Source organism: Sorex araneus, chromosome X, assembly GCF_027595985.1.
Source record: "Sorex araneus isolate mSorAra2 chromosome X, mSorAra2.pri, whole genome shotgun sequence".
NCBI classification, from domain to species: Eukaryota; Metazoa; Chordata; class Mammalia; order Eulipotyphla; family Soricidae; genus Sorex; species Sorex araneus.
In genome coordinates this window covers 245,959,622-245,980,185 of record NC_073313.1, presented here as the reverse complement: position 1 = coordinate 245,980,185, position 20,564 = coordinate 245,959,622, and the positions used below count along the sequence as shown (strand labels likewise).

Here is a 20,564-nt window from a genome sequence, read left to right as displayed (position 1 = left end):
ATGATCATTATTTTTAAGCAAGAAAAAATTAGAATTGTTGCCAAAAATGCAAGTTGTAGAGCAAGATCTCCTATGCTTATTTGACTACAAAATCCAAGCTGTTTTAATTAAATAGTACTTTATTTCAGTTCATGTTAAATAAAAAACTGTTCATTTTGCAATTTTTATGAATTTCTCCAGACATGATAATTTTATAAGCCACACTGAACTAAACTATGAAGTTAAAATGATTCCATAGATATAGAGAATAAATGTTCTTAAGAGCTTAATTTTAATTAAGATCTCTCTTAGAAGAGTACATTATTCATAGATGTTCAATTTAAGAAAAATTAGAAAAACTTAAGTATCCAGTGTATTGTTTAGTATGAAAGCACACTGATTCATAAGGCAGTATATGATTAGGAAATAATGGCCATAATAACCTACCAAAGTGAGTCATCAGTATTATTATCCCCAAGTTGCACTGTCCAATATAACAGTCATTACTCAAGTGGAGCTACTTAAATTTAAACATAAATTAATTAAAAATAAAATTAGAAAATTAATTCTTCAGTTGTACTAGCCACACTGCAACAACTTAATATAACTTCCCAGGATGAACCAGAGACGTGGCACGAGAAGCAGACCCTCCGCGCCTATAGACTGTGATCCTGAGTTCTCCTAACCCATTTTGGCACCAGAGCGGATTCTTGCAGCCATGCATTTTGACTGTGAACTGAGCTACAACCTCGTGCAGCCCGGGGAGGGATTTTTTTCCCTCTCCACCCTATTTTTCTGAGAGAAAATGGTGGCAGTGGCAGCAGCCACATGGTGAGAGCCACCCTCTAAGACCCCTCAACCAGGAGGTAGGACTTTCTTTAGTGACGTAGCCTGTAGGTGGTCCTGGGAGGGGGGGCGTTCTGCCCAGAGATGAACCGGAGCCGAGGCACGAGAAGCAGACCCTCTGTGCCTATAGACTGTGATCCTGAGGTCTCCTAACCTATTTTGGCACCAGAGCGGATTCTTGTAGCCATCCATTTTGACTGTGAACTGAGCTAAAATATTAGAAACCCAAAACCTTTGAGTGAGGACTCAAAGTCTTCACTCTCAGCAATGAAGAGAAACTATTAGATGATGACTATTCAGCAGGCCTGATTGTTGGGGAAAATTTCCAATCAATAGTAGTGAGTTCTGTATGGAAATATGGAATGTACTCAAGGTATATAGAGAATAATGGGAATATCATTAGCTACTTAGATGGGGGGTGGGGTGGGAGGGGGTGTATTGGGGTTCTTGGTGGTGGAACGGGTGCACTGGTGAAGGGATGGGGGTTTAATCAGTATTTGACTGTGACTTAAACCTGAAAGCTTTGTATTTTTTTTCTTTTTTTCACGGTGGTTCAATAAAATATTTCTTTAAAAAAATAAAAAAAATAACTTCCCATTAGCAGTGGGTATCCTATTGAATAGTGCAGATAATATATATTTAATAACATTCTTGAAAGTTAGTTGAAAAACACTGCACTAGAAATAAGCAGACTTTTAGATAAGAACTATAATTTTTTTGGGGGGTTATATTTTGGCAGGAGGGACGAAGGAGGAAAGTAAATCAAAAGAGCTTTTAAATAATGTCTAAAGCTTTATTGTAAGCCATATAGTGTATGACTCTCTCCCACCTAACACATCGCAAGTCACATGAGCATTTTGCTCTTTGCACTTTGCATAATTGTTGAACATGACATGTCCCTTCATAGCCAGATATCTCTCCATGGGATTCACCCATGCTCTGTCCAAAGCACTTACTCCCCTCACTCTTCACTGTCGATTCATAGTTTAGAACTAAATTCTAGGAAACAAGTCCCTGAGGCCTCTCACATACCAGTCTGATTAGAGCAACCACCTTCATGAATAGCAAGAAATTCAGTACATGGCAGCTCATTTCTCACACATAAAACACATTCCCTCCCACAGGATACATTCAAATAAGGCTCGTACAATGACAACAACGATCTAAACTTACTCCCCTTAATCCAATGTAGCATCTTACTACAAAATTATTAACCCAAAATATTATTGGGTACAAAGTAGGAGCTCAATAAATGTCGGATAAGAAACTTTATCTGAAGTCCTCTGCCATAGCCAAGTTACTTAGTACTAATATCACAATAAATATTAGCAGCTTACCCTTTGATGTCATTGACTAACTTGTTTTTTTCCTGGACTAATCGTTTGTGGTGCATTCGATGAAAATCACGTTCCTTTTGAGTTTTCAGCAGTTCTATTCTGGCTTTGCTGGATAATAAAATATCAACAAAAATAACTCTGAAAATCACTGATAGTTTTTTCAATTTAATTTGTATTGCAACAATACTAGCAATACAATTTAATTGGTATTGCAACAATAATAGCTTATAGATTCTTAATTTAATTATCATTGTGCTAACAATAATTTATTATTTTGTTTAAATGTTCAACAGTTTATAGTTTTAGAATGTAAATGTTTGTACACATATGGGTATAACTTTACTACATCATACTACCACAGAAGTGTCAATATTCCCCCATCATAATATATTTCTTTCGCAAAAGTTACTTAGCCATAATTTCAAATCCAGTATTAAAAAAGTGAAAAAATTAACTAAAAAACAAATATTCTGTTGAAAGTTGCATGAGTGGATACCAAACAATATAACCATATACTGGAATAGGAGAAAAATGCAGTAAAATGCTATTCACAATTCATTTAAGTGAGGGAAAGTAAAGTAGTGATGCAATGCAAAAAATACATAACTTATCTATCTCTAAACAATTTTTATAGAACCATAAATAAAACAGCAAAACTAAACATAATTACAAATAATTACCTTTAATACATGGCTAATATAATGGATTACTTAGTTATAAAATTAAGAAACATAAATATTCTGAGCTCTGGAATAATACTCATTCTGGTAACGCATATAAAATTTGAAATTTTAGACCATATCACTACAATACTTGGCAATTTGATGGAAAAGGTTTTCAATGTCAATGTTAAAATTCAGAAGCACCTTCTGTATTTTCTGAAAATCCCTGACATAAAGCAAGAGTATTTTAAGACAAAACTTCATGTGAAAAATGAAAATGTTTCCCCACCTCCATAGTACAGGTTAGTTTCAATCTGGTAATGTTAAACATAATTTATAATAAGAATGTAGTAATCAAACAGTCCTGGTTAACTGATAAAGTGCTGCTACAAAAGACCTCACATTCTGAAAGATGAATGGACTCAATTAGAGTGCTGGCACCTCAAAAGTACAAAGAATAGAGTAAATCTACATTCTTGGTGATACAGAATTTTAATTTACATAGAATAAGTGCCCACGAAGAGATTTATGCTTTAGGAACTCCGTCAGAAAAAAAAACGCTGAGGAGCGGTGACTGGTATGTTCCCAAATGTGGGATGAAGTAAGGTTTTCAGGTTCTTTTTTTTCCTCCTTTTTTAGGTCACACCCAGCGATACACAGGGGTTACTCCTGGCTTTGCACTCAGGAATTACTCCTGGCGGTGCTTAGGGGACCATATGGGATGCTGGGATTCAAACCCGGATTGCACGCGTGCAAGGCAAACGCCCTACCCGCTATGCTATCGCTCCAGCCCCAGGTTTTCAGGTTCTTGATGGAGCATTTGTTTCTAGAAAACAAGAAGGCCAACTGTTTTCTAGTTCACTTAGAATTATAAACTAGTTTACATAACAATCTTGTGCATGTATACTCGTACGCTACTAGGAATTCTTGCTGCAAGATTAACTCACAGGTCAGAGTGCAGCTATACTGCAGCAGAGAAGGTGCTTGTCTCACAAGTAGCTAACCCAGGTTCAATCCCTGACACTCCATGAGGTTCCCCACACACAGCCTTGAATGATCCCTGAGCGTAGATTCAGGAGTAAACCCTAAGCACTGTTGGATGTGGCCCAAAAAACCGGAAAACGGGGAGTGTGGAAACAATGGCTAAGTATTATCTAACATTACAGCAAAAGTATCTTTTGTTTCTTTCCATGTTTCTTTCCATCTCCCTCACCCCTTCATTTTTCATTAGGTAACCCAAAAATAATTTTCTCTTACTGTCAATAGTGTAGACTTTATTCTAGGTGAGCAATGTGACACAGTACTCACGGTCTACTCCATCTTCTAGCCCTCAACTTTATTAAGATAAATAGTCCTGAATATTGATCTGTGGTATGTAATTATTAGTAAAGCAATTATCACTTTCCAGGTTTTAAATTTCTGCGTGCATGCAAGTGAAGGGGAATCTAAAATGGGAAAGCCTCTTGGATACCACAACAATTCGACAGAGAGTAGTGAATGAATAAGAGAAAAGAAGTAGAGTGGCTGGAAAATATTAGTGGCTGAGTTGCCATTTTGTGTGAATGACAAGAAGGCCAACTGTTTTCTAGTTCACTTAGAATTATAAACTAGTTTACATAACAATCTTGTGCATGTATACTCGTACGCTACTATAAACATTATTTTCATATAATTATGCTAGTTTAGTGCAGTCTACTGAGAGATTAAACATTTTATTTATCTGACCAAAATATATCAGGATTAATAATTATTAGTAATACTTATCTTTAGAAAATAATGTGAATGTTTTTTCCTTCCCTTTGTGGTTATTATTATGGTTTGCTAGGGGTCACATAACTTAGTTGCAGAATTCTTACAACTGGTTGTATTATGTCAGGATCATATTTACTTGCTGTGGAAGCTCATAAACTTACTTGTGGTATATGAGAGGGGTTGGGCGCAGGGCAGGGTGTGAGGGGTACACACAGTTCTATTACCAAGCATGACAACAGCAAACTGGGATTACAACCACAAATAAGGGTAGCTCTGGGATTCAAACTCATGGTCTAATGCAAGGCCCTTGGGCCTATACTGAGTCACATTCATTAAGATCTATTTTAAGTTTTCTAAAGAACTCAATGAATTATGCATATGGGCTTATGTTTTATCTTATCTGATATTTAATAATAGGTTAAAATACTTAAAAAAAATGCTGCAAAATTTCTTAACCAGAACCACAAATGTGCAGCATTGCATCAACTCACTTTTAAAGTATACAGTTAAGGTCCATTTGTACTCATTCCAAGAAAGCAAGCATAGGAATTGATTGAAGTATTAGACCTTAAAGTTTTCTGACCATTAAATTGGTTTTCAGGGACTTGCTTTCTGTTTGCACAAATGAAGTCTACTCAGTAAAACAATTTAAATTCATTTCATGGTGATGCTTCTCCTATTATGACCTTACTGCTGCACATGTGCTAAATAAAAAGTAAAGGCTGCACTAAATCTAAAGTATAAACTATTCAATAAGAAGGTAATATTTTTAATTCTATGGCATTTTTTCATTATACTAATATTGCAAATTTATGCTAAAAAATTCACAGACACCAAAGTAGATATTGTTTCAATTACAAGGATTTATTCGGTGAAGCCTTTAATTTAGACTTGTATATCATAACAAACACATCATGCTTCCCTTATTTATTACGGAGGCAAATGTTGGGACCACATCTGGCTGTGCCCAGCGCTTTCCCCTGGCTCTGTGCTCAGGGATCACTCCTGAAGGTATTCAGGGGACCATATGGGGTACCAGAAATCTAACCCTGATGGGCCACATGCAAGCAAGCATCTTTATCTCTCTACTATCTCCCCACTTCATTCTTATTCTTTAGGAAAGAATACACTGTTCTATTTCATGAATCCATAATATCAATGTATAAAGTATAAAATATTAAGATACTCAATTTTAACATTACAACAGTATTATTACAAAAATGCAATCCTTCAACATATTAATACATTTATAGAGTGCGAGTCTGTGTTCAGGGCTTATTTCTGGCTCTGTGCTCAGGGATCAATTCTCGTAGGTGCTCAGAGGACCATGTACAGTGACAAATGTGAAACCAGGGTCAGCAGCATACAAGGTAGATGCCTAAAAACCTTGACTATAACTCTATAGTTATAGAGTTTTACCTATATACTTTTAAAAATAGTTATAATGGATTCATTGGGAATATTTTATTAACAATATTTAGGAAAAAAGGAAGCACAAAAGCATTTTTTCATTTACACGCACCAAAGTAGGCCATCTCTGTCATGCATTTTCCTTATGTATAAAGTTGGACTAAAGTAACTTCTAATTAAACTGGAATATAACTACTAAAATTACTATATCTTCCATTTGTATAAATAAATTAGTTTAGACCAGTAAAATTAATATTAGTATAAGCGTTAGACTGTCAAAATGGAATTCAATCAGATTAAAGGAAAAGTTTCATTATAATCTAAGTCAAAAAAGAATAGGGTACACACATGTGTAGTGGGGGGAAAAAATGCCTTCTTAATTTAACAAGCAATTACCTAAACACCAAAGCATGAAATTTTATGGGCCTCATTATTATCTTTATTTCCATAGTGTTTCTTTCTGAAAGTCATTAAATTAAATAGGTCTTTGGAAAAGCTGGGTACTCTTTGACCTATTATAGAAGTGAATTTTGTAAATGAAATTGGGGCCGCTTAGTAAAGCACCTAAGTTTGCCTCAGTATCAAATTGTGAAGCAATAAGTTTTCTTTTTGATTATATTTTCTCAAACAAGCTGAAGTATATTATCATTAAAAAATATTTCCTAATTAATAATCCTAGTACTATTATTTTTGTCATATCTTCAGGGTCCTCAACAAAGTTTTCTGGTATGCATTATATTTCCATAATGTAAAACTCAAGAAACAGAAGATAACATACTAAATGGGGCAAAACTTAGCTAGAGAGTTATTTAAATTCCCACCACTAAGGGAAAATGATATATACTCTAAATGCACAGCCATGAAATGGGCAAAAAATCATTAATTAACCAATGCGAAAAATAGTAGAAGCTTAACTAAAGAGTCAAGAGCGATTAGCACATACTCACTTAAGCTTCCCTATCTGCTATGTACAACCGTAGGCTCTAGATCACAAAGCATGCTGACCACAATACGATCCTTATTAAATGAAGTCTATGATACGGCAATATAGTAAAAATATATGCTTAGAGGTCAGAAAGAAAGTACAGGAGCTAAAGGCCATACCTTGCATGCAACCAACCTCAGTTCAATCCCGAGCACCACAAAGCTTCCTGAGCATTGCTGAGTGCAGTGTTGCAGAGCCCTGGTGCATCTTACCAGGAGGGACCCATTGGGTTTTCTGAAAATTCAAAACTGCTATGTGTATATACATAAAATTGTTGTATGAAAAAGGTTACATTCCCATAGACTTCATAAATATATATGTCAAAGACTAGCACTGTAGCACTGTTGTCCCATTGGTCATTGATTTGCTCGAGCGGGCACCAGTAATGTCTTTATTGTGAGACTTCTTGTTACGGTTTTTGGCATATTGAATATGCCATGGGTAGCTTTCCAGGCTCTGCCGAGTGCCGGGATACTCTCGGTAGCTTGCTGGGCTCTTCGAGAGGGACAGAGGAATCAAACCCAGGTTGGCCGCATGCAAGGCAAACGCTCTACCCACTGAGCTATCACTCCAGTCCAGTGTCAAAGACATCCTAAACAAATTACTAAACTAATCTCAAGACAAAAATTTATAAATATATCAATCATCCCCCACCAAAATATACACTTTCTCTCTTTCTCTCTCTTCCTAATTTTTATTGATTTAACACAATAAAAATCTCATCATTTCTTTTAAAATTGGTAATCATTTATATGGAACATAAAGGAGCCAAACAATCTTGAAAAAGAAAAAAATAGATGAAAAACAGTACCTACTTCTAAAAACTTAAAGCTTACTTAAAACTGATTTATTCAAGAATATATAAGCATGAATAAGCAGATAGATAAATGGGACAGAATAGAGTCTCCAACACAATGATGAGGTCAATTAATTTCAACAAAAATTCCCAACCAGAGAACTCTCCCAGACCCAGTGCTTGTGTCAGCTGACTTCAGGGCCCCTTCTTACACCTGTGTTTGCCAACCGCCCACCCACTGGGACTAAAGCTAGTTGAGGCCAATTTTAAATCCTCCCAACCAGGTGTAGTGACAAGACCTGGGAAACTCCTTCCTGCTCAGCTTTTCCTTGGGAAGAACACCCCCAGTCACAGTGGCCACATGGACGTCTGGCACCTCAACTGCATCCATGTGACTGCTGCTCTCCACCAAACCCACATGCTCTAAGCCAGAATTCACAAATAGAAGCTTCACCAACGAATGGGAGGAACCAAATCTCTACCTGTGTGTGCTACTGAAATACTGTCACATGGCAATGGAAATAGAATAACAGAGGCATAAGCAATAGTCCACTGGTGTAAAATAACAAAGCAGATCAGTACTCAGATAGCCAGGAAACTAAAGCTTCATTGTCAGCATCCACAAAACTTTAAGATCAAAGGGAAACCAAGGAATTCAGCTGCACTGCCAGACAGGAACAGAAGGACAGGCAAGTCTCCAAGTTCATAAAAATTCTTGAGCCTGGTGGAGAAGGACCTCAAATCACACTCCATTCAATGGCAATGGAAATTAAGCAATCACTGAAAAGAAATCCAATCAACTCAAATAAGAATTGATTCAGACTATGAAAGAAGGAATACAAATTGAATTGAAGGAACTAAAGAATACAAAAGCAAGCCACAGAAACAGAATGTTGAATGTTGAGAGCTCAATCAGCAAATTTGAAGACAAAATAGAAGCCAGTAGCAAGAAATAAAGTGGCAAAAAAAGGAGGCAAAAGAATGAAGAAAATGTAAGGTAATTAATACAGCAAGAGAAATAATGTCTAAGTTACAGGAATATTAGAAGGAGAAGTAAAAGAAAAAGGAAAAGAATGACTGGTGGAAGAGAAAATAGATCTTCCATATGAAACCAACAAAGAAGAGTAGGATAACATATTCAAATTACTGAGTAGTAAAAAAATCTACCAACCTATAGCCAGTATCCTCAAAGTTGTAACAAACAAGAGTTGTAACAAACAAACATTTCCTATAACTAAACCAACCCTGCAAGAATGACTGAAAATCTATCTATAAAAAAGCAAATGGTCAATTGGAAAATGTATTAAACTCCACTGTAAAAAATACAAAGTGTGCACGCAGGAGAGTGCGATGATGTGTGTGGTGTGTTGTTCGAGGGCTCTCGGGGTGTCTCTCTTTCTCTTTCTCTCTCTCTCTCTCTCTCTCTCTCTCTCTCTCTCTCTCTCTCTCTCTCTCTCTCTCTCTCTCGCCGCTCGTGTTCAGTGCTCTCCAGCCGCTGTGTATGGACCAGATCAGGATGGCTCCTCCTTGTGCTCTGCTTCTGTGTGTGTGCCGCTGTGCTCTCTTCTGTCTGTCTCTCTGTCTCTGTCTCTCCTCTGGTCTCTTTTGACCTCTCTCTGTCCCTGCTTCTTTGTCTTCTCTCTTGCTTCTGTGTCCTCTCTCTCAGTTTTTCTGTCTTCTCCTGTGTCTTCTGTCTTGCCTGTGTCTTCTTTCCACTTCTGTCTCTTCTCCTTGCTTCTGTCTTACCTCTGCCCCTTCTCCCCTTACAGTCTTAGTTTATATAGCAGTTACATGGGGGGTGACACAAAGGTGGGTTGAACATTAACAAATCAACAACGAAGAGGGTTAAGACCATTTCTCCAGAAGATAACAAAATCTCATCTAAAGAGATTACTCCAGATTACTAGGAGATCCACTCAAGGATCTTATGTGGGATCCAAACAGAGGTGTGTCACTTTCTTCCTTCCTCAGCTAGTAATCTACTTAAATAGTTACAGTAAATTTTCTTCTAATATTTCTAGCAATGTCATTCTGTATGAGCACATTAAGAGATACATCAGACTTAAAGTTTGCTTCTTCTTGAGGACATTCACTGTATATTCCAGACCACAGTCCTCAGGCCAGATTAGTCTTCCTAACGCCAGCAGGGTCCTAGTCTCGTCGTTACTTTTGGATCATGACAGCATTTGTGTATGACCATGTTCTCAACTTATAGTTGAGTATTGTGGCGCTTTGGCCTGGCCCATTTCGATGCCAGGGTAGCTCACAGCTTGCCCTGAGAACATTTTAGATGTATGAACAAGGCCCCTCATCGGAACACTGCTTTTGGGGTGCTAGGGACTAAGCGCAACTGTGTTGAGAAAGCAGATGCCTGGGAGTAAATATTAAAACCATACTACAAGATATTAAGGTATAATTACAATGGTGTTTTAAGGAGCAAATAATACAACTGAGAATAGCTACAAAGTTTATGACATAAGAAACAAATTGCTGCTGAAGAGAGTAAAAAAATTAATAAACACGTTCCTAATTTTAAAATATTTTTTAACATCAGATAAGGTAAACATTCTGTCATATCAACCACCAAATAAACGGCTTATGAAGTAGTATTAACTGCAAAAAATATTATAACTTTAAGAGATGTTTCCGAGTCTTTAACCAACAATTCTGTTAATCAGAGGAATCCTCTTAGATAACACACCTCTATAATTAAAATATCAATTTATCTGTATTTTAGTAGAAACTATGTTTTGTCCTGTGACAAAAATGAACACAAAGTACTATTTGTTACATCAGTCTTCTCTATAATCTAATGTGTAAACACACTTTTTCATTTAAAATAATCATGAAAATCAGACACATTTTAAGCCCTGAAAAACACTGGAAATTGTTTAATGATTTAAAAGATTCTATATTTATAGAAAACATGGAAAATCTCTGTCCAAAAATTAAAAATGGTTATGAGAAAATGTTAATTTCTTGCTTCAATTATAGCAATGCAAATGATATTTTAGAGTGAAATATTTTTCTCTTTCATCTCTGCCTTTGTGCTTCATCATTGCTGAATTAAAAAAATATTAATGATGTGATGATTTAAAAATCTAGGGATGACAGCCTATAGAGATATTAGTAATAATATGTGAAATTTTCAAAGCACTTTGTGATTACACACCTCTTTAAAATAGATTGTCCCATTTAATTATCACATCACTCCCTAGGAGTCAGTAATAATATGTATAATCTTATACATAGTTTAACAATAAGACAACTGAATTAATAAGTAGCAAAATATATTTGCTATATATTTGAACTCTACATTCAATATTCTTTCCACAATAACTTTCATACTCCATACTCAGAGAACTATTTTTCTGATTTATCTAGATACCTCATTAAAGGACTATCAAGGGCAAAATATAACAGATCTATAAACGGACTCCCTTAGAATTTAAATATTGGACAGTAGATGTGGCTCAGCTACAATGTGATGCTTTAAATGCAGGAGATCTGAGTCTGATCCTGATAATACAATTAATAAGCATACAAATTAATAAAATTTAAATATCAATTATTAGAAAGCCATTGAATCTCTATAGTTATCTTGCTTTAAGAAATGCCCTTAACTTTTAAAATGAAAACTTTAGGTTAAATTTATTAGAGTAATCTCATGTCTATCACCAATTTTTATTATGAAAAAAATATCTCCAAGATACCTATATAGTGAAACATAATTGGAGGAAACTTTCAGTAGGACAGATATATTTTGGAGATTTTTTAGAAAATCTATTATTCTTTATTTTCTGAAAATATATCCAGTAGAATTAGGCTTGTAGCTAGTACACACCATAATGAAAGGTGCCCTGAAAACATAATGTGCTAAATATTCAATCAATGAACTACATATTAGGTATCTGCAATGAGTCAAGCAAAATTGACAAATATTTCTGCCAGCTTTACTAAAACCAATAAAATACTTTTGATTTTCTTTGGCTTTTTTGTGTGTTTTGTTTTGATTGGGGGTTATTTGTTCGAGGACATACCTACTTGTGCCCAGGACTCTACACCCAGAATCACTCCTGGTGGGGCTCAGGGGATCATATATGGTGCCAGGAATCAAACCTGGGTGAGCTGCAGCATGCAAGGCAAGCATCCTTCCTACCTGTTACAGCCCTGATTTTGTAATTTTTAAGTTTTAAATTATGTCAAATAGATATAGTTGAGAAACATGGGCCACTGAAACAAAACTATTTTAGTAAGTATAGAAATTTTTATAAGTAGTCAGTAATCTGGTACTTTAGTAAGTAGAGTCAGGTTTCATTTGGATGTTACCTGTGTTCATCATGTTTTCTTTTAACATTCAGTTAATAAATTTCAAGGGTAATATGTGGCTTAATGTATGGTTATTAAACATAATAGTCTACAAACAAACCACGAATCAGCAATGGTTATTAATGTCACTAGGGCAACACTCAACAGACATAGACTCATAGGATGAGTTTCTATACAAAAGAAAATTTGCAAACTCAAGCAATAATTCAAAAGAGATAAGGAACTGAAACAATATGCCAGACAGCACTCTGAAAAAATTTGCTGTGTCAAGTTCCCAGAGCATCCATTAACTATCTATACAAATATCACAGTGAGTGTCAAGGGCAATAGTGCAAAGCACTTCTGAGAAAGGGAACTGAAAATACAGTCTGGTATTTCTAGTAACATTTCATTCTAGAGAACAACATACACATCTATCCAAAATATAAAATGCCAAATACTACATGACGAGGTATTATGATATTTGTTTTTACTTGTAAAGATATATCCATAAGTGCATATTACAACTGTGTTGGAGAACTTTGGAACTCACACAACTGAATAAACAGAGATCCATATTTGAAAAGTGTGTATCAGTGTATGACTGTAATCCCGTTGATCATCGATTTGCTCGAGCAGGCGCCAGTAACATCTCCATTTGTCCTAGTCCTGAGATTTTAGCAGCCTCTCTTTACTTGTTCTTCCCAGCAGTGCCTCATTGGAGGCTCTTTCAGGATAAGGGGAATGAGACTCATTGTTACTGTATTTGGCCTATCAAATAAGCCACAGAGAGCTTGCCAGGCTCTGCCATGTGGGCAAGATGCTCTCGGTACCTTGCCAGGTTCTCTGAGAGGGAGAACTAGGTTATAAGCAGCCATGCACTTCCAGGAACATTGTTTTATAGTCTCTAGATCTTGGTCATTGATGGGATTACATGGCACAGGAGGCAGTTTGTAGGTGTGGCTGCCAAGCTACTGGAAAATGGGGGCTCTTTGGAGGAGGCCTGATATTAAATTTGAAAAGTACTTTATTTAATTAATTTACTTTTAGCCTCATTACTGCCATTGTTTTGTTCTCTATTCTTAAAATATAATTATTGATGGCAGCTCTGTTAATATAGTAAACTTTGGTTTTAGAATGGCTATTTAAAATAAATTCTTGTTTAGTACGTATTTAAAAAATTAATAAACAATGTACAAACTGTCTCTCCTCAAAATCTAAGCATTGATTTTTCTATCCAATCTTATCTTAAAATAGATTTAATTCAAGTCAACATGTTTGTCTCTGTCAGAATAATACTAGTCATTAAAACTTGTTCACTGAAAACTCAAGTCTTTTATTAATCTTATAAATGATAAAAAAGCAGAGATATCTGGCATCTAACTGCTGCTTCTTAGCTACGCATACATTTCTACTATAAAATTATCAAACAAATTTTCTTGGGGAATTTTCAAATACTGAAATTCTTCTATGAGGAATGTACTCCTACTTTCTCTCTGCTTTCTATTATGTCATTTTTTTTTAGAAGTTAGGTTATTCTCCTCAGGGAAGATTTTGCAAACCACAGAAAATATAAGAAAACAAAAGGAAGTGAATATTATATAACATTTTTAACCATTTCCTACACAAACCTTCTCTAAGTACTCTCACTCTTGTTGGTAAATTGCAATTTTTATAATTCAATGATTTTGCTACTGAAGACACGCATTTATTTCCAACTAGAATTTACATATTTTATTTCTCCAGAATAAAAACTCTGGTACATTACCACCAATTACAATATATTATCCTCATTCAACTCAATTTTAAAGAAAAAAGAAAAGTCATTTTAAAAAACATACTCAGCTGCCTGTTTGAAATGCTTCAAGTCCTTCTTCAAAATTCTGTTCTCGTTTTCTAAAAGCATATTCTGGGTATAAACATCTGGAACATTCCCAGAAACTCTGACATCAGTTATTCCCTTTTGTATATTCTCATACCTAGAAGAAAAATCACATAAAAGTCTTAATGTTTTCTTTTTACAAAATTTACATAATTGATATACAACTCAAAAAGTTGTCACAGGTGATGTTAATTGCAATATAGTTGCAACAAACTAAAATGTCAATACTAATAATATATTTTTGAAACAAAACATTAACAAATTATTAGGTTCTAATGTCATGCATTCGGTACATAAAATATAATTTAATATCTCCAGTTGAAGTAAATAAAACAGTTCAAGATTCTAAACTGTTTAAAGTTTACATCTAGAGACTAATTTTAAAATGACCTATGAAGTAAAATAAAGGTAAATAAATAAATGTAAAATTAGAGAATGAGTTGGAGGTGGAAAATGAGAGAATAGTAGTGTGATTTAATATATAATGGTTAAAAAGGAGTTTGATTGAACAGAGACCTGAAGGAAATGAGAGACTGAACTATGTGATTATCCGGAAGACAACATTCTGAGCTGATGGAAAACCACACTCAAAGGCTGTTAGACCAAACACTTTCTATACGAAAAAGAAGAAAAAGGTGCATGGCTGATACATGCAAACTTGAACCCGACTGAATTACCAGGGGAGAAAGTAGCAAAAGGTTGCTCAGGGCCAGGTAAATAAAAGCAAGCCAGAAGGAAAGGGAAAGTTACCCTGAATCAGACTGAAGCTACTAGCAGGTAGTGACAGAAAACTGACAGAACATCTGAGTTATGTTTTCAAAGGATTGGTCTGTTTGAAGAAATTACACTGAAATAGCTAGAGTTGGATGAGAAAGACTAAAACAAACCACTTAGAAGGGGCTGAAACTGTGCAATAAGAAAGACTGGTCGCTTGAATAGTGTAGATATTATGCTGTTAAAATTCCTTTAGGACATGTTATTAAAGTGGAAGCAATAGGATTCTCTATAGATCAGCTATTTGACATTATGGAAAAGAACAGGAATAACTCCCAAATTTTCCACTGATAGTCGTGTACTAAGATGACCACGAAGGTAATAGGAGTCTGGTGGTTTGAGGAGTTAAGGAATGTTTTTAATTCAAATTAAATGCAATCTGTCCAGTGACACTGAAGTGAAGAGAATGTCCAGAAATAGAAGAAATGGTCAGTGTGGGCAGTTTAAATTTGGAATCAAAGTAAATGTATACTACTTAAAAATCACGAGGCTGAATGAGGTTATCTAAGGGAATTAATTTAAAGAAAAATAAACAACCCTTATAAAACTGTTTCAAGATTAAGAAAGGGTGTTACTAAATAAAGACTAAGAAAGGGCAATAAAATAAAGGGTGGATATGAAAGCAGTGGCTGGCAGATTAAGTAGATCAAGAGTTCCCAGAAGGAACTGAGAAGCAGTGACAAATGTTACAAGGAGTATTAAAAATTCTAAGGATAAATTATTTAACTTTGCAATGGAAAGTTACTGGAGATTAAAGTAGATATAATAGCGCATGAAATGAGGAAGTGGAGGCCAGGACATGGCACAGCGATAAGGTCTTATCTTGCACAGAGCTGACCCTGGTTCACACCCCAGCAATGCATATATAGTCTCTCAAGCACTACCAGGAGTAATCCCTGAGGATGAACCAGGAGTAAGCCCTGAGCATCACTGGCTGCAGGCCCCAAACCCAAAATAAATTTTAAGTTTTTTTCAAAAATGAAATGAGGAAGTGGCAACAAATTCATGACACTAAGCTCAAAGAGGAAGCCTATGGCATCAAGATGAATCTAGAACAGGAAGGAAAGTCCAGGTACATGACATATTTAGGTACATGATATGCTATTGAACAGATTTGTGAGCTTCTGGGGTCCAGGAGAAAGAACTGAATCACTGAATGTAGCAATTCAGAAAGCTAATTTAAAAGTTACCAAACACAGCAAAATATTGTAAGTATTAGATACCAATAAATAAATAAATCCCTACAAAGCCTTCTTATTAAATGCAAGCACTAATGAGCTAAACATCAGTTTAAATTTCACCATTATCTTTATCAATTAACTATAAATTAAAGGCAAATGCGTTGCGCTATGCATTTTATCTGGTATTTTAAAAGAAGATAATCTGCAGAATATCCAGGTGAATATCACTGAACCAATTTTAAATGATACTGTCTGCCATTTATAAAGCAAAAGATAATCATTTCATCACAAATTTGCTCTTTTATTTACTTTGGAATGTGATTTATACTTATCTCAGAAAAAAAAACATGAGTTGATTATAGTACTAGAATAAACACAAAACTGCTTAAAAGCAACTTACTTTATTACAAGAAAAAAAGAAGTTTGAAGTTATACTCTAACTTAAATTTTAAGAAAATACTTGCTATTTAGTAAAACAAGTAAAATTTATATATAATACCTACTATATCATAAATCTTAGACATTTGAAAGTAATTTATTATACAAAATTTATGTCATCATGTAAAACATAACTGATTATTTAAGCTCATTAAAATAACATAATACTCAGGCCAGAGCAATAATACAGAGTAGTGCATTTGCCTTGTGCATGGCCAACCCAGGTTCAATTTCCAGTATTCTATGTAGTTCCCCAATCAATATTCCTGACTGTACAATTAGGAGTAACCACTGAGCATTACTGAGTGTGTTCCCATAATACAAAAGTTACTGTAATATTGTAATGGGGAAGGAAATATAATATAGAAGCAAGGCATTCACCTTGTACAAGGCTGACTGAATATTTGATATTCGGATCCCTGGTACCACAAATCCTCTGATCACTGCCAAAAGTGACACACACCATACTGGAACGTATTTTGGAATATACTTCAAACTAAAACTTTTTGTTTTAGTTATATGTGTATGTTTGAAAGAAATACTTTAGTCTTCATATTACTTCCTTCTTATTGATCCACAGTTGGAATCACTCCCAGCTGTGCTCAGAGCTCATTCCTGGCAGTGCTTAGGGAACCATATGTGGTACGAGGCTCAAACCAGATATATGAGAGGCAAGAATCTCACACCCTATATATCCGACTCCCTAATCCATTTACTCATAGATAAAACTGAAATGACTTCAGATAAAAGGAGTTTCATATTTATAGTAATTTTAAATAAAATTTACTACCAAGAGTAATGTCAATGAAGTAATTACCAATATTATCTTCACATTGACCACAGGCCTATCAACTACGTAGAATTATATGAAAATAAGAAAATACATGAGTTTCAGTAACAAAGTACATAGAGACTTAGGAAACTTGTCTACTAACCCAAAGAGTTTAAGAACTACTACTGTAAATGATACATAATAGGTTAAACCTCCAGCAAATATATAAAGAGGAACATATTAGTATCACTGTATCACTGTCATCCTGTTGCTCATAGATTTGCTGGAGCAGGCACCAGTAATGTCTCCATTGTGAGACTTGTTACTGTTTTTGGCATATCGAATACACCATGGGTAGCTTGCCAGGCTCTGCCGTTGGGACGAGATACTCTCGGTAGCTTGCCAGGCTCTCTGAGAGGGGCAGACGCATCGGACCCAGGTCGAACATATTAGTATAGATTATTTTTTCTTCTTTATGGTACCCAAGGTATAGAACATAATAAACTGAAAAACCATAAATATCAAACAAACAATAATATTTTCTCCATATCTTCAAAGTTAGAAAAGTTTTCTGTAAACAAGGACACAATCTCTTAAATACTGCAAAACAAGATGTTAGAATCCTTATCACTGGTGAAGAAGAGAGTCCTTTGGAGGAAAAATATAGCACAGCTGAACAAGTTTAGTGCTAGCTGGTCACTGGATTCCACTAGCAATATGGAAAAGTGACAGAGCTCTTACTCTTACTCGGAATCAAGATATTTCTTTTTTATTAAGTCTCCAATCCAAAGTCTCCTTTGTTGATATTTTTTACAAGTTTCCTTTGTACAATTCCACAAATCAGCACTATAGCAAGGAAAGGGCTCTTGAAGGCAGGCTTCCCTAGGCTTATTGCCGCATTTTGATTGTGAATGCATGTCATTTGTGGAATCAGATTTTGCAACTTCTTCAAACCTATCTTCATCCTTATAACTGAAGATCTGATAATGGTTTCCTGCTACTTACAGTCATTGAGAAAGATAAACAACATAATGAGTAAGAGCATCCAATACTTATTACAATGATTAAAAATATACTTTTCACTGATAACCATTAAGACTTCTTACATATTTTAATTCCTTTATTTAATAAAAAGCATATTAATTTTAAGTTATTTATTATAAACATGATTTCTAATCTCTAAATAAATGCATCCATATATGTAGAAAAACAAATTTTAGCATGTATAGTAAAAGTTGGGCTGGAGTGATAGCACAGAGGGTAGGGCGTTTGCCTTGCACATGACCAACCGGGGTTTGATTCTTCCACCCCTCTTGGAGAGCTCAGCAATCTACCCATGGCATATTCAATATGCCAAAAACAGTAACAACAAGTCTCAGAGTGGAGACATTACTGGTGCCCGCTCAAGCAAATCAATGAGCAATGGGATGACAGTGACAGTGATATAATGATACAATAAAAGTTAAAAATATAGAAGATTCAAAATATTTCAGTTTGATACCTCAGAATTTCAATGACTCCTCTCAGAGAGCCCAACCCAGGGAGGGATTACTTTGAATATCTCTCTGCCACCAAACAAGAGAACCTAGAAGAAATGGATAAATTCTTAGACTCCTATAACCTCCCATGGCTGAACCAAGAAGATAAGAAACCTTGAACAGGCCTGTGACTATTGAGAAAATTGAAATATCAATCAAAAGTCTCCCCCAAAACAAAACCCCAGGCCCAGATAAATTCACTAGTGACATTTCAAACCTTTGAAGACCTACTGCTAATCCTTTTCAGGCTCTTTCAGAAAACTGAAGAAACAGAAACACCCCCAAACAGAAGAAAACATTACCCTGATAACAACAGGAGGCAGAGAAGGCACACAAAAAAGAACTATAGACCAATAAATATCCCTGATGAACATAGCTGCATAGATCCTCAACAATATATTAGCAAATTGAATCCAACCATTTCATCAAAAAGATCATACACTAGGACCTGGGATGCATCCCTGGAGCGTAAAAATGATTTAGCATATGCAAGTCAATCAATTGATATGCCGTATCAATACAAGAAAAAAGAAAAATCATATTATATCAATGCAGAGAAAGTACTCAGCAAAATCCAACACCCATTCATGATTTAAAAAAAAACTCTTAATAAAACAGGAATTGAAGGAACTTTCCTTCACATAACCAAAGTCATTTACCACAAGACCACAGCAAACATTATACTCAGTGGGGGGAAAAAAGAACAAGGCTTCCCTCTAAAATTAGGCACAAGACAATGTTTCCCATTCTCATAACTTCTATTTAAAACAGAATTAAAAATACTTGCCACTGCAATTAGGGAAAAGAAAGATATCAAGAGCATCCAGATAGGAAAGAGAGAGGTCAAGTTTTCATTATTTGCAGATAACGTGTTATTATATTTAAAAAACCCTAAACATTCTACCAGAAAATCTCCTAGAAACAACAGATTTGTATAGTAAAGCAGCAGTCTACAAAATACACACACAAAAGTTAATGGCTTTCCTATACATGGATAATGAGATAGCAGAGAGAGAGATTAAAAATTATTCCCCTTCACAACAGTACCTCAGAAAACCAAGTACCTAGGAATTTGCTCAACTAAAGAGGTAAAAGGTATATGCAAAGAAAACTACAGAGAGGAAATGGAAACAACGCTCTGCTCATGGATTAGGAGGATTCATGTCATCAAAATGACAATACTCCCCAAAGCATTACACAGATTTAAGGCAATATCTCTAATGGCAGTGGGAACATTTTTTTCCAAGACATAGATCAAATACTCCTGAATTTCAGATAGAAAAGAAAAGCCACCTGAACAGTAAAACTGATCCTTGAAGAAAAGGAGATGAAATGTCCCCAACTTCAAACTTGTAGACAAAGCAGCAGTAATTAAAACCGCATGGTATTAGGACAAGGACAGACACTCAGATCAACAGAATAGAACTGAGAACCCAGGCGCTGACCTGCAGGTAGATATTCAGTTAATCGTCCATAATGGAGCAAAAGATATGAGTGGAGCAAGGAAAGCCTCCTTAACAAGAGGTGTTAGGATAACGTGTTGTTCGTATGTAAAAAAAAAATAAAAAAATAAACTCAGACCTCTTTGTCATGCCATGCACAAAGTCAAATCAAAATGGATTAACAATGTCAATATAAAACCAGAGCCACTAAGTAAAGGAAAATATTGGCAAAACTCTGTATGACATTAAAACTAAAGGCATCTTTAAGGCTGAAATTCCACTAAGCAAGTGGAAGCAATGATAAGCATGTAATAAGATTACATCAAATTAAGAAGCTTCTACACCTCAAAATTAATGATTATTGGAATAAAAAAAAGCCTACAAATTGGAAAGAGTGTTTTTTTTTTCCTGAGTGGTTTTCCCACCTCCCATCTGAAATGGGTTTATATTAAAGATATATGA

At 35.2% G+C, this 20,564-nt stretch overlaps 1 protein-coding gene across 1 annotated transcript in view; it reads right to left on the bottom strand.

Annotated features, from left to right (window-relative positions):
• SPAG16 (sperm associated antigen 16) overlaps positions 1–20,564 on the bottom strand; it is a 984,605-nt gene that overhangs the window by 942,485 nt on the left and 21,556 nt on the right. Inside the window, 2 exon segments of the mRNA XM_055121268.1 lie at positions 2,163–2,270; positions 13,917–14,054. Coding sequence (XP_054977243.1) covers positions 2,163–2,270; positions 13,917–14,054 — 246 coding nt within the window.